The sequence below is a fragment of the Eleutherodactylus coqui genome, chromosome 7, assembly GCF_035609145.1.
Source record: "Eleutherodactylus coqui strain aEleCoq1 chromosome 7, aEleCoq1.hap1, whole genome shotgun sequence".
Taxonomy (NCBI): Eukaryota; Metazoa; Chordata; class Amphibia; order Anura; family Eleutherodactylidae; genus Eleutherodactylus; species Eleutherodactylus coqui.
The window spans coordinates 125,601,372-125,614,723 of record NC_089843.1 but is presented as its reverse complement, the minus strand read 5'-3'; the positions used below and the strand labels follow the sequence as shown (position 1 = coordinate 125,614,723).

Below are 13,352 nucleotides of genomic sequence, written 5' to 3'. Positions count from 1 at the left end.
GAAAAGTCAAGAATTAAGTGCCGTCATCTTCTAGAGAAGAGACCAGTCATTGTCTTCTGATCAGAGTTCATGCATCAAAGAATGCATTTTAATCTTAGCGCAGAGCCTAGACTTACATGTACCGTCTTTTCATTATACCCTTTGAAAGGCTTCAAGACAGTAGAATTATTACAGAACTGTACAACTTAAGGAACAGTCTGACAAATGAAGGAAGAATAACAAGAGATAAGTTTATGATTTGTCTTCCATGTTTCACATACATAAAACACAAGAGTATTTCATCAAATCATCTCTACAGATTAATCAATACTAATGTGCAAAGCTGAGTCAATAATACATTTATTTTGAAACAATACATAGTTTTTGTTTTTATCAAGGTACTATTAACCTATTCTAGACCACATAATGAAAATATGCGTCATGTAGTTGAGGAAACTGTATGGAGTGGAGGCTAGTGGTGTTTTCAACAGCTGTCAATGGCCACAATCCGAGCTAGCTCCAATCACAGCTGTTAACTACTTAGATGCTGCGGTCAATGCTGCCCTAAGGGTCTAAGCCATTGTTTCTCAACTCCAGTGCCTCCGACATTGCCACAGGCGTTCTCTCTATAGGATATCCTCAAACCATGACCTGGGGGGGGGGGGGGGGGGTCCCTGAGGACACTATTCTAAGCAATTAGCCAGAGGAGGTGCCACTAGTTCCTAAAACACAGGATGTGACCAGGCATGCCGATTGGTTGCCATGAATGCTCCTAGGGCTGCAAAGCATGCATTGAATTAATATCTTCTGACTTAACCTACTGTACTGTATCAGTAGTTCTGTTTACTCAAATATGTGAGCACAATTTTTATTTTTATATGTAGGATAGTTGCAATGCTGGAATCATGAATGTTATAACAAATGTAAGAGTGGACTACGGTTTTAATTAGTGGTGTAGGAAAATTGCATCATGTAACTGGGTCTTAAGCCCTTTCTGTGACTATATTAGCATAAATGGGGGAATTATTATTCACACCACTTGTGTAATTTTTTAGCAGCCTCACGCAAGTAACAGTATATTCAACGAAAATAAGGAAGATGGAACAATATGTCTGCAGCGCCACCTACTGGAGGGCAGCATTCCTGCAAATCAATGTCAGACCCTTAATACATGTCTTTATAACAATGATTAGGAATAGGCCAGAAAACCATACACAGACAGCTGTTTCGGGGTGTTTGCCCCTCAGTGTGCAGTAGGTTTAATTTCTGGCTTAGCTGGTGAGAGGCCTGTGACGTGGGCACCTCTCCTGACCAAGTATACTCAACGTTACATACATTTTTAAGATTTATTTCTTTTGCAATGAGCCAGACCCCTACAGTAATTTAACAATGCTAAACATGCTTACAGAAAATGGAACGGAGATACGTACAGGCAGGTCGGCGTAGAAATAGTGTTTGCGATCAAACAAGGACTTCTTGTTTATGGTACAGTTTAGGGCAAGGCCGGTCATCACAGCGGCTTCCACACATCTCCTGTTAATGGTCTACAACAACAAGAAGCATAAAACAAAACCAGTGAAAGGAGGAAATATATTATAGGCATCAGTTTAAAGACGGCGAGCACAGAGCAGTAATGTTAAGCTGCACTGGGGAGTCACGTTCTGAAAACGAAGAAAAGCAGAATTCCTGTGTGATTGAATGCGGAGCCAGGAGGGCACAAATCAACCGTCCTAGGCTTATAACTGACTGGAGACTCCGTACCACAGCCAAATTAGACTCATTATAGCATAGAGAAAACAATGATTACATAGTCTAGAAAACTACAACCAGAAAGGGGTGGGGCAGAGGACATCTAATCACAAATGTGCTGCTGGCAGAGCAGGACTGTAGCCTTGCTAATGGTGTGCAATACGGCATGAATGTTGTAAAAAAGCAAGGTTAAACAGAATACTACAACCCAAAGACAAGATGTATTTGTACTACAGATGTCAACTGCATAAAAATGTGACAACTAAAGCTCCAGTTTTGTAGCACTGCACAAGATTATGGAGAATAAGGAAACCACTCAGGAACCTCATCTGATTAAGACCGGTCTCACACGAGGGGGTTGGATTCCACATCAGAGAGGCCCGCAGTTGATTCCAGCTGTGAGCCCGGCCGGTGACCCTGCGTACGGCACTTTACCATTTTGCGAATGACCCAGGAGGCTTGCAGGTGGTCATGCGCAGTACAGGATTTTTTTTTCTTGGCCTTTCCCCCAACGTCGCTTAGCGATGACATGGATACCCATAGCCCATATGCAACGTTAATTGCTTATGACCTGCTGGTCGCACGCCTTCATTGACATCAATGGAGGCAGTCCGCATGGATATTGCAGTAAAATAGAGCATGCTGCAATTCTTCTTCCATTTGCGGAATATGCAATCCGTACCACGAGTGTGAAGGAAAATTTGAAAAAGCTTGCCTTTCAATGTCTACGTTTTACCGCTGCTCATCTGCGGGGACGCCAATCACAGAATTCAAATAAGACCAGACTAAAGGTCAGTGTGGGAGGTTTATCAATGAATTGTGTTGGAAAAGTCAACAGATTTTCAGAGTTACGCAGAGAATGATTAATTCATCCACACTATGGACCACTCTTTTACTTAGCAAGGTAGTAGAATCTCAAAGTATAATGTATTAATATGGTATTACACTATACTGCAGGAGCGATCAAAGGGTTGCAAGTTCAAGTCCCCTATGGGGACTAAAAAAAATAGAAGGTAATAAAATTAAAAAAAAAAAAAAAAAAAACGAGAAAAAAAACCTCTTTTCCCATATTTATACTAAAAAAATTCACAATAAAAAAGAAACATATTTTGTATCGCTATGTCCGTTATAGTCCGATCTATCAAAGTAAAACATTATTTATCCTGCTCGGTGAATGTTGTCAGAAAAAAAAAAAAACAACAACACAACGTCAGAATTCAGCTTTTTCCTGTTTCCAAGAAAAAAATTTAATAAAAAGCAATCAAAAAGTCGAATGTACTACAAAATGGTACTAATAAAAACTACAGAAAGTCTCACAAGTTTTTCAGCACGTCACATGGTACATTAAATGATACCATTAGGGCCTGTTTCACACAGGCTACAAAAATCGCATGATTTTTTAGCAATGCAACATGTATGTGAAACCCATGCTTTCAAATGGGTTCTTTCAGGCTACAAAACATCTCATGTGAAAGAACCCACTGCAAACTATGCGCTTCACATATATGCGTTTTGTAGCAATGTCGCATCGCTACAAAATTGTGCAATTTTGTAGCCTGTGTGAAACAGGCCTAAAAAAATACAAATTGCCCAGCTAAAAAACAAGACCTCATATGGGTCTATTGTTGAAAAAAATTTTAAAAAATTACAGCTCTTAGAGCATGGGGATGAAAAAACGAGAATGAAAAACCTGAAAAGTGTCTTTCCTTCAAGGCCTTAAAGGGGTTGTCCCGCGGCCAAAATGAAAATTTTTTCACAGCTCAGTCCCCCATGTTCAGCAAACATCACAAACTACCCATGTAAATCGTTTGTATAGAGCGTTTCTACTCACCATGAAGCAGTTTTATGAAGTTATAAAATTCTTCTTCCAAGATGGCCGCCGTCATTTCCCAAGGTGCACCGCTGGTCTTTTCCCACGGTGCACCGTGGATGTTCTTCTCCAGTCTGAGCTCCACTGCCGATTACAGCCACCTCATTGGCTGATCGGCACCACGTGACAGGGGCGGAGCTATGCGGTGACGCGGAGAAGTGGGAGGGAGGAGCCAGGACGCAGCTCGTGAGCCCGGACCATCCAGAAGAGGAATCTTCAGCGCGCAAGCGCAACTGTTCCTGCGACCAAAGGAGAAGTTTGGTCGGCGCCATGGAAACGGGGATGCCAGCACAGGGGGGGGACCCCCTGTAGGTAAGTAAATAGCTTCTGTATGGCCAATATTTAATGCACGATGTATATTACAAAGTGCATTTATATGGCCATACAGAAGTGTTTAACCCTAATTGCTGTCGTGGGAAAACCCCTTTAAGCCTACAGCTTAGTTGCAATCTAATTACAAAAGTAAGATCTGAACATGAAAGTCTTTGACTCAAAGTTTTCTCCGTTATGGAAGTTTCTTTCTTACAGTTTTCATAGCAGCAAATAACACAGTTTTAGCAATGAAGCTACGCTTATTCATATACACATATTTTGTAAAAGAAACAGAACAATACACTAATCAATTTGGTGCATGCTAACCATATACAAAATTTGATGTCCCAGGACGTGGGCGATTGCGTCTTTATCAAAGTATTGTTCTTATTCTCTTCTTTTGTGAACTGCTTGTTCAGAGCTGTAGATTACGGAGGTTTCAAACATATAGTTTGTATATAACAGCAGTCTGTAATGATAATGGAATGCAAGATCATTATATCTCTTGTTTCCTTCCCCTCTTCCTTCCTCTCGGGACACTTTAAAGTAGATTGACTTGATCTCAGCTCACTCGTTTATCATCCATCTTGTTAGATATCCAAGATCACTAATTTAAGATACGCAGACGTTACGTCCCTGCAAGGAGAGACAGTAAAGCATCTGAAGACGCTGATCCTGAAGCTAAAAGAAGAAAGTGAGAAGATGGGACTTCAGCTGATCAGCAAGAAGACAATGATCATGACCACTGCCAACAAGGAAGTCCACATACAGGTCAACAATGAGGAAATCAAAGAGGTTAATAGTTTTGTATTCCTTGGGTCCCTCATCGATCATAGTGGGAGCTCGATAGGTGAGATAAAGCATCTATTAGCAATGAGGCGTACGGGTATGGTGAGCATGGACCCAATATGGAAATGAAAGGATGTCTCAGTCACCATCAAATGACGGTTAAACACAGCCATCGTCTTCCCAAGTGCAACATATGGCTGTGAGACACGAACTTTGAGGATAGCAGACAGAAGAAAAATTTACGCTTTTGAGCTGTGGTGTTGGAGAAAACGTCTACATATCCCCTGGACAGTTAGTGTTATCAACAAAGTTGTCCTGGACCGTATGAACCAAGGTGTGTCATAGAATGGTAGAGTTGGAAGGGACCTCCAGTGTCATTGGGTCCAACCCCCTGCTCAGTGCAGGATTCACTAAATCATTCCAGACAGATATTTGTCCAGCCTCTGTTTGAAGACTTCCATTGAAGAACTCACCACCTCCCGTGGTAACCTGATCCACTCATTGATCACCCTCACTGTCAGAAAGTTTTTTTCTAATATCTAATCTGTGTCTCCTCCCTTTCAGTTTCATCCCATTGCTTCTAGTCTTTCCTTGTACAAATAAGAATAGGGCTGATCCCTCTGCACTGTGACAGCCCTTCAAATATTTGCAGACAGCTATTAAGTCTCCTCTCAGCCTTCTTTTTTGCAAGCTAAACATTCCCTGTTAAGGCAATGTCACCAAACAGAAATCAACTTACTTTCGACACGAGATGAGAGCGAATTTGCTGGAAAAAGCAATGCTACTTGGAATGGTCAATAATGAAAGGAAACAGGGGAGATAAAAAACACATTGGGCTGGACACCATCAAGGAGGACACCGGAATAGAGAAGCATGGAGAGGACTGGAGTATCCAAGAGTCGGACACAACTGAACCGATAGAATTGGAATATATACAATGTGCGAATTCAACTCTACATTGTGTTAAAATTACATCATATTGAATGTCTTCCTTAGTACCACATTATTAATATTCTACCAGCAATGTCCACAAAGTTCATAATAATGTAATTAAACATGAGCCCTGTATGGTGCAGAGGGTTAAGGCAGCAGAAATACAGTCCTAAGCCTTCGCTCACGACTAGAGATGAGCGAGCATACTCGCTAAGGCAAACTACTCGAGCGAGTAGTGCCTTATTCGAGTACCTGCCCGCTCGTCTCTAAAGATTCGGCTGCCAGCGCGGGTGACAGGTGAGTTGCGGCGGTGAGCAGGGGTGAGCGGGGGGGAGAGAGAGATCTCTTCTCCGTTCCTCCCCGCCGGCACCCGAATCTTTAGAGACGAGAAGGCAGGTACTCGAATAAGGCACTACTCGCTCAAGTAGTTTGCCTTATCAAGTATGCTCGCTCGTCTCTACTCACGACTTGAAGCTGTAGGTTCAATCCCCACATGGTTCAGGTAGTCGGCTCAAGGTTGACTTCCATCCTTCGAGGTCGGGAAAATAAGTACCCAGCTTGGTGGGAGTAATAAATAAATTACTTGAAAGTGCTGTAGAATAAGTTGGAGCTATACAAATAACAAGATTTCTTTTTTTATTTACACATATTAGATGTCTGTCCTATGTACTTGATTTTCAATCTAATATATACAAAAAATATTTAATGATTAAAATTCCCCTATATAAGGTGCAGTAGACTGATAGCAAACTAGGTTAGTGGTAGGAAATTTAAATAACCCTGAACATCAGTCAGCAGAAGACAATACAGTGATACCTTGGGTTAAGAGTGCCTCAACTTACAAGCTTTTTGACTTGAGAGCACGCTCTCTCCGGAATTTTTGCTTTGACTTAAGAGCAAAAACTTGGGTTAATGGCCTTGCTCTCAATGGGACCGCCGCTGCTGCCGGTGGCCCCATTGAAAGCAATGGCCTGTCGACAACCTCTGCAGTGATTTTTGGGGGAAGGGCTTTAAATATAAGCCCTTCCCTGAAAATCATCCCTAGCTATAGTAAAAAATATATACTCACCTGTCCACCGCTGCAGGGGCTCAGGTATGTCTAGCCGCCGCTTGTTCTCCCTGCATTTTTAATCCCTGCCTGCTTAACAGCTTCAGAGCAGTGCAGGCAGAACAAACGGCGGCTAGACGCGCCTGAGCCCTGGCAAACAGGTGAGTATATATTTTATTTATTTTTTTACTGCAGCTAGGGATGATTTCAAGGAAGGGCTTATATTTAAAGCCCTTCCCCGAAAATCACTGCAGGGATGCCGGCATACTATTGCTTTACAATGGGGCAACGCCATCCCCACTGAAATCAGTGTAAGAGCTTTACAATCCGGAATGGACTAATGGCTTTTCCATTGATTTCAATGGGGAAACTGGTTTTGAGATAAGAGTGTTTTTGTTACCATGCAGGGCGGTGCTGGTTCCCACGGCCGGCGCGCGGCGCTCCGATGTCGGCTCCGGCGTCCCAGAGCTCTGCTGTCGGGGCTCTCCCGGCGGTGTGGAGCAGCCAGCGTGCAGCGGCGTGGAGCAGCCAGCGTGCAGCGGCGTGGAGCAGCCAGCGTGCAGCGGCGTGGGCGTGTCCGCCCGTAGGGTGCCGCCCGCTCTCCTCCACCTTCCTTATGCAACAGTGGGAGAGTCGGCTCCTCCCACTCTCCGCCCCTGGGCGGAGGCTTTTAGTTAAAAGGCTGGCAGTGACCTGAGCTCACTGCCAGTTATTGGTTCTGCTAGCCTCTAGTCAGGTCTGTCCCAGTCTGTGCTAGTTGCTCGTCAGTAGCCTGTCTGTTTACCTGTGAGCTCCATCTCCAGACTTACTATGCTTGTAAGTTTTGTTGGTTTGTTCCACCTGCCTCTTCTGTCGGCACTCTGTCCCCTGTTAGTAGTTCCATCTAGGTAGTCGCCAGGTCCCTAGCCAGCGCAGGGACCGCCGCCCAGTTGTCCGCCTGGGGTTAGCCAGGACCGAGGCAAGTAGGCAGGGACAGTGGGGTGCGGGAAGATCAGGGCACCCCACCTGGCACTCTGGGGGGCAGAGTGCCGTAACATAATAACTGGCCCACCAGAGGAGTTTATCCTGACCGATGCCCAACCTTTGGAAAGTTCCCGGGGTCCGGGGGATGAGGCTGGGGACTTCCGGCAACTGTCTCAAGAGCTTTCAGTGGGTGAGAAGGACGATGACGATGAGACACAGTTGTCTATCAGTGAGGTAGTAGTAAGGGCAGTAAGTCCGAGGGAGGAGCGCACAGAGGATTCGGAGGAAGAGCAGCAGGACGATGAGGTGACTGACCCCACCTGGTTTGCTAAGCCTACTGAGGACAGGTCTTCAGAGGGGGAGGCAAGTGCAGCAGCAGGGCAGGTTGGAAGAGGCAGTGCGGTGGCCAGGGGTAGAGGCAGGGCCAGACCGAATAATCCACCAACTGTTTCCCAAAGCGCCCCCTCACGCCATGCCACCCTGCAGAGGCCGAGGTGCTCAAAGGTCTGGCAGTTTTTCACTGAGAGTGCAGACGACTGACGAACTGTGGTGTGCAAGGTTTGTCGCGCCAAGATCAGCCGGGGAGCCACCACCACCAGCCTCACCACCACCAGCATGCGCAGGCATATGATGGCCAAGCACCCCACAAGGTGGGACGAAGGCCGTTCACCACCTCGGGTTTGCACCACTGCCTCTCCCCCTGTGCCCCAACCTGCCACTGAGATCCAACCCCCTCTCAGGACACAGGCACGACCGTCTCCCAGCCTGCACCCACACCCTCACCTCCGCTGTCCTCGGCCCCATCCAGCAATGTCTCTCAGCGCACCGTCCAGCCAACGATAGCGCAACTGTTTGAGCGCAAGCGCAAGTACGCCGCCACGCACCGCACACTCAAGCTGTTACGGCACTCTGCCCCCCAGAGCGCCAGGTGGGGTGCCCTGATCTTCCCGCAGCCCACTGTCCCTGCCTACTTGCCTCGGTCCTGGCTAACCCCAGGCGGACAACTACCCTTTTTTATTGAGGTAGACGCGTCTGAAGTGGGGACAGGAGCAGTATTGTCGCAGGAAGTCAGTGGGAGGTCTGGGTATAGCCCATGTGCGTTTTTTTCACGTCGTAGTTGCGCTCTGCTGAATTGAACTTCCGCGAAAATACTGCTCCTGTCCCCACTTCAGACGCGTCTACCTCAATAAAAAAGGGTAGTTGTCCGCCTGGGGTTAGCCAGGACCGAGGCAAGTAGGCAGGGACAGTGGGGTGCGGGAAGATCAGGGCACCCCACCTGGCGCTCTGGGGGGCAGAGTGCCGTAACAGCTTGAGTGTGCGGTGCGTGGCGGCGTACTTGCGCTTGCGCTCAAACAGTTGCGCTATCGTTGGCTGGACGGTGCGCTGAGAGACATTGCTGGATGGGGCCGAGGACAGCGGAGGTGAGGGTGTGGGTGCAGGCTGGGAGACGGTCGTGCCTGTGTCCTGAGAGGGGGTTGGATCTCAGTGGCAGGTTGGGGCACAGGGGGAGAGGCAGTGGTGCAAACCCGAGGTGGTGAACGGCCTTCGTCCCACCTTGTGGGGTGCTTGGCCATCATATGCCTGCGCATGCTGGTGGTGGTGAGGCTGGTGGTGGTGGCTCCCCGGCTGATCTTGGCGCGACAAACCTTGCACACCACAGTTCGTCAGTCGTCTGCACTCTCAGTGAAAAACTGCCAGACCTTTGAGCACCTCGGCCTCTGCAGGGTGGCATGGCGTGAGGGGGCGCTTTGGGAAACAGTTGGTGGATTATTCGGTCTGGCCCTGCCTCTACCCCTGGCCACCGCACTGCCTCTTCCAACCTGCCCTGCTGCTGCACTTGCCTCCCCCTCTGAAGACCTGTCCTCAGTAGGCTTAGCAAACCAGGTGGGGTCAGTCACCTCATCGTCCTGCTGCTCTTCCTCCGAATCCTCTGTGCGCTCCTCCCTCGGACTTACTGCCCTTACTACTACCTCACTGATAGACAACTGTGTCTCATCGTCATCGTCCTTCTCACCCACTGAAAGCTCTTGAGACAGTTGCCGGAAGTCCCCAGCCTCATCCCCCGGACCCCGGGAACTTTCCAAAGGTTGGGCATCGGTCACGATAAACTCTTCTGGTGGCCAGGCATGTCTCAGGAGATCCGCAACTTTGTGAGGGGTTGCTCGGTCTGTGCTCGCAATAAGAGTCGGCGGCGTCCTCCGGAGGGTCCTCTGAGACCGCTACCGGTTCCTTCCACCCCATGGTCGCACCTATCAGTAGATTTCATCACTGACCTTCCAGAATCCCAGAAGTGCACCACTATCTTAGTGGTGGTCGACCGGTTCTCCAAGATGGCACATTTTGTGGCGTTAAAAAAGCTACCCTCGGCAAAAGAATTCGCCACGATTTTTGTAAAGGAAATAATTCGCCTACATGGGGTTCCCCAAAATATTGTATCTGATCGCGGGGTTCAGTTTGTGTCGCAGTTTTGGCGTGCCTTCTGCAGAAACCTGGGAACGTCGCTTTCCTTCTCTTCAGCGTTCCACCCGCAGACTAATGGTCAGACTGAGCGGAAGAACCAAGATTTAGTGCAATATTTACGGTTGTTTGCTAGCGAAAAGGCTCATCAGTGGGCAGAGTTCCTGCCCTTGGCAGAGTTTGCACTAAACAACCGCCTTTGTTCTTCCACTGGGGTGTCTCCATTTTTTTGTGTATACGGTCAGCATCCTCGATTCCTTACAGCAGTCCCTACCCCGTCGGTCTGTCCTGCAGCGGATGTCGCCACAGATACGCTTCAGGGGGTATGGAAAGAGGTACAGAGGAACTTGGAGGCAGCGGGGGCCCGTATGCAGTTGCGTAGTGGGAAGAGTCTGTCTGTGTCTGAACCTTACAGGGTGGGACAGAAGGTATACCTGTCTTCTAAAAATCTCAAATTGCGGGTTCCGTCCTTGAAGCTGGCGCCACGTTACGTAGGGCCGTTTGCCATCACACGTGTGGTGAACCCTCTCGCCTACGAGCTGGGGCTGCCACCCACATGGAGGGTTCACAGGGTATTCCATAAGTCGCTATTGAAACCTTTTGTCCCTTCGGTGATTAGACCTCTTTACATCTTCCTTTCTCTATTGAAGCTGTGCTGCTTGTAATGGAAGAAATTCTAACAAAAAGGAATATATTATGGAAATACTGCTTTTACAATTTCCAGTAAAGGTAAATTTACACATTAGAAACAGTGTGGATTCTCATTTCATTTCTTTTTTCAAACACATAGCTCTAGAATTTCAACAAAACTTATGAGGCACATTTATAAAGTTTTCTGTGGTTAAAAGAGGATGAAAACCTAGACGATACATGCACATCATTAGCGCAATTGTTGCAGCTTCTGTATGTTGGGGCATGCTCTCAGAAACAGCACACACGCGTAGCAAATAAAATATTGCATCGACAATGTATGCCTTTGACCTTTTCCGAGCATATAAAACTTCATACGAGCCTTATAAATGTGATAATTGTGACAAATTAAATTGACAGGTGAGATGAAGCATCTATTAGCAATGAGGCGTACGGCCACAAATTGAAAACATGCCTAAACTGGCAGCCATATGCTAAATAAATATGCCACACATACTTTAACTAGTAGAAAGCCTGTCCCAGGACGGCTACTTCAATATATTTATATGCACAGGGAAATAGTATTAGTGTAAAATGCCGACACGAGAAGCTAGCTGCCGATTGGCTGACTTGCAGACTGCTGTTTTCTGCTGCTGGCCATCCTACAGAAGCAGAAACACAGGTATGATGGCATTCAGCCTCCTGTAGTGTGGTGCTATGACTTGCCGGGTCATGCCGCCTTTCTGCTCTCTGCTTTCCTGTCTGCAGTGACAGCCGGCCGCGGACCCTAAGCGCTGTTAATTGCCCGTGTTCTGTGACGGGCGGGCCCTCAGCACTATTAGTTGTCGGGTCATGCTGCCTCCTAGTCTGTGCTGCTGTTCCGCCACCTTCAGCGCTTAAACTTGGCGCCTCATCCCGCTGTGGCGTCTCCACCGGGAGGATCGTACTCAGAGCACCGGAGTAATGGACAGGCCTGCACCCTGAAGACAGCGCTCGCCCATCTTTAGATGTGTGTGGAGGATAGTGCTGCTGAGTCGTTCTCCCATCTCCACCGCCAGGATTACAGTCAGACCACCTGAGTGATGGGCGGCCCCGCCTCCTCAGCGGCTGAAATACTCAGCCGTGTTCAGGATAGCCAATAGTCAGCTTGGAGTGTGACCTGGGCATTACCTCTAGTTCAGGCCGGTCAACTCCTAGCTTCTGGTGGAGACATATTACACTAATACCTTTGGAGCCATGCCCATGGAGGTTGGACTGGTAGTGAACTGCAAAAAAATATTTTCTATTTATTACTGAAAAATCAGGCCATTCTAAACATGTACCCTTTCAGCAGTAAAAAAAGAAAAAAAAACTAGAACTTGGATGGACTTAAATGTATTACATTTGAACAAATATGATCCTGGTTCAACACACGCAACATAATCTGCTGGATATCTAAAAGGTGAATAAAGTAAATTCGTTTTTAAAAAAATAATACATCTGGCAGCCATTTATATATAACTTTAATACGGGTTCTTTAGATCTGAAAGACTACAGTAATCCAAAGGCCAAAGTTAAGTCAATATTAATGCTATTCATTTTTCTGTCAAAAGGTGACATGGCAGAGAAAATGTGATTGCTAATGTGAAATGGAGAAAGCATTTTTTTTAAACTTTAAAAGAAAATTGGCCTTAGAGTCATTTCATCCGAACGAGCAAAATTTAATAAATGACAGTACAAGAAACTGCCTGTGGTTATCTCTGTCTTCTGGCAACAGCTAGAACCGCGATACAAGAATCAGGCAGCTATAAAATGTTCAGAACAAAAGGCAATGTTACAATAGACATTTAAAACTGTATCATCTCTTAAGAAGGAGCTTGCCCGTCACAAAGAGGTAAAACGTATGCACATTTAGACATGATTAAATAGCAAAAGCGTCCATTACAATGGCTTGTAGACTTCATGTGTGTCACTGTGGAGACTCTTAGTGGAACCAAATTAATAAGTATACTTATAAAATTATCTACAGATAACAGAAAACTATGCTATGTTAAATAGAATATAATTGCAGGTGTCCTCTCTCATTACATGGCCATCGATGCAAGCTCAGCAATGGTGAATGTGCTAATGCATGGCTAAATTCTATCTAAAACAGCCCACAAAGACTCTGCAGCAGCACTAGCAACTGGCAGACCCACAAAGACTCTGCAGCAGCGCTAGCAATTGGCAGATTCTGCTGCAGCACCAGCAGCTCGCACACTTCTGCGGCAGCGCCAGCCACTCACACATTCCACATACAAGCCCTCATACAGCTATGTCAAGGGATAAATAAAGGAGTTGTGATTTTTTAAAAGGAAGGAGGAAAAAGCAAAAATGGGAAAAAAAGCTTGGTCACTAAGGGGTTAATATGAAAGGTGTGGGATGTTGTAGAGGAAGAAAATGTTTTGGTTTGTTTTAGTAGAGAGCGCAGACCACACCTTGATAAGGCACATCTGAAACAGCATGCTCTATTTTTCTGCGGATCCCGCAGGGACGGCTTCCGTTGAAGTCAATGGAAGCCGTCATATCTGCAGCACAGCTGTCATTGTGGTTGTCCCGCGGATCTGCATAAGCTAAAAAAAAAGAAAAAAGTGAGCATGATGC

General features: G+C 46.5%; 1 protein-coding gene across 1 annotated transcript in view; it reads right to left on the bottom strand.

The window, feature by feature from the left end:
- GATB (glutamyl-tRNA amidotransferase subunit B) overlaps nt 1-13,352 on the bottom strand; it is a 118,418-nt gene that overhangs the window by 92,028 nt on the left and 13,038 nt on the right. The window contains exon 3 of the mRNA XM_066573652.1: nt 1,410-1,523. Coding sequence (XP_066429749.1) covers nt 1,410-1,523 — 114 coding nt within the window. The remainder of the gene's footprint in view (nt 1-1,409; nt 1,524-13,352) is intronic.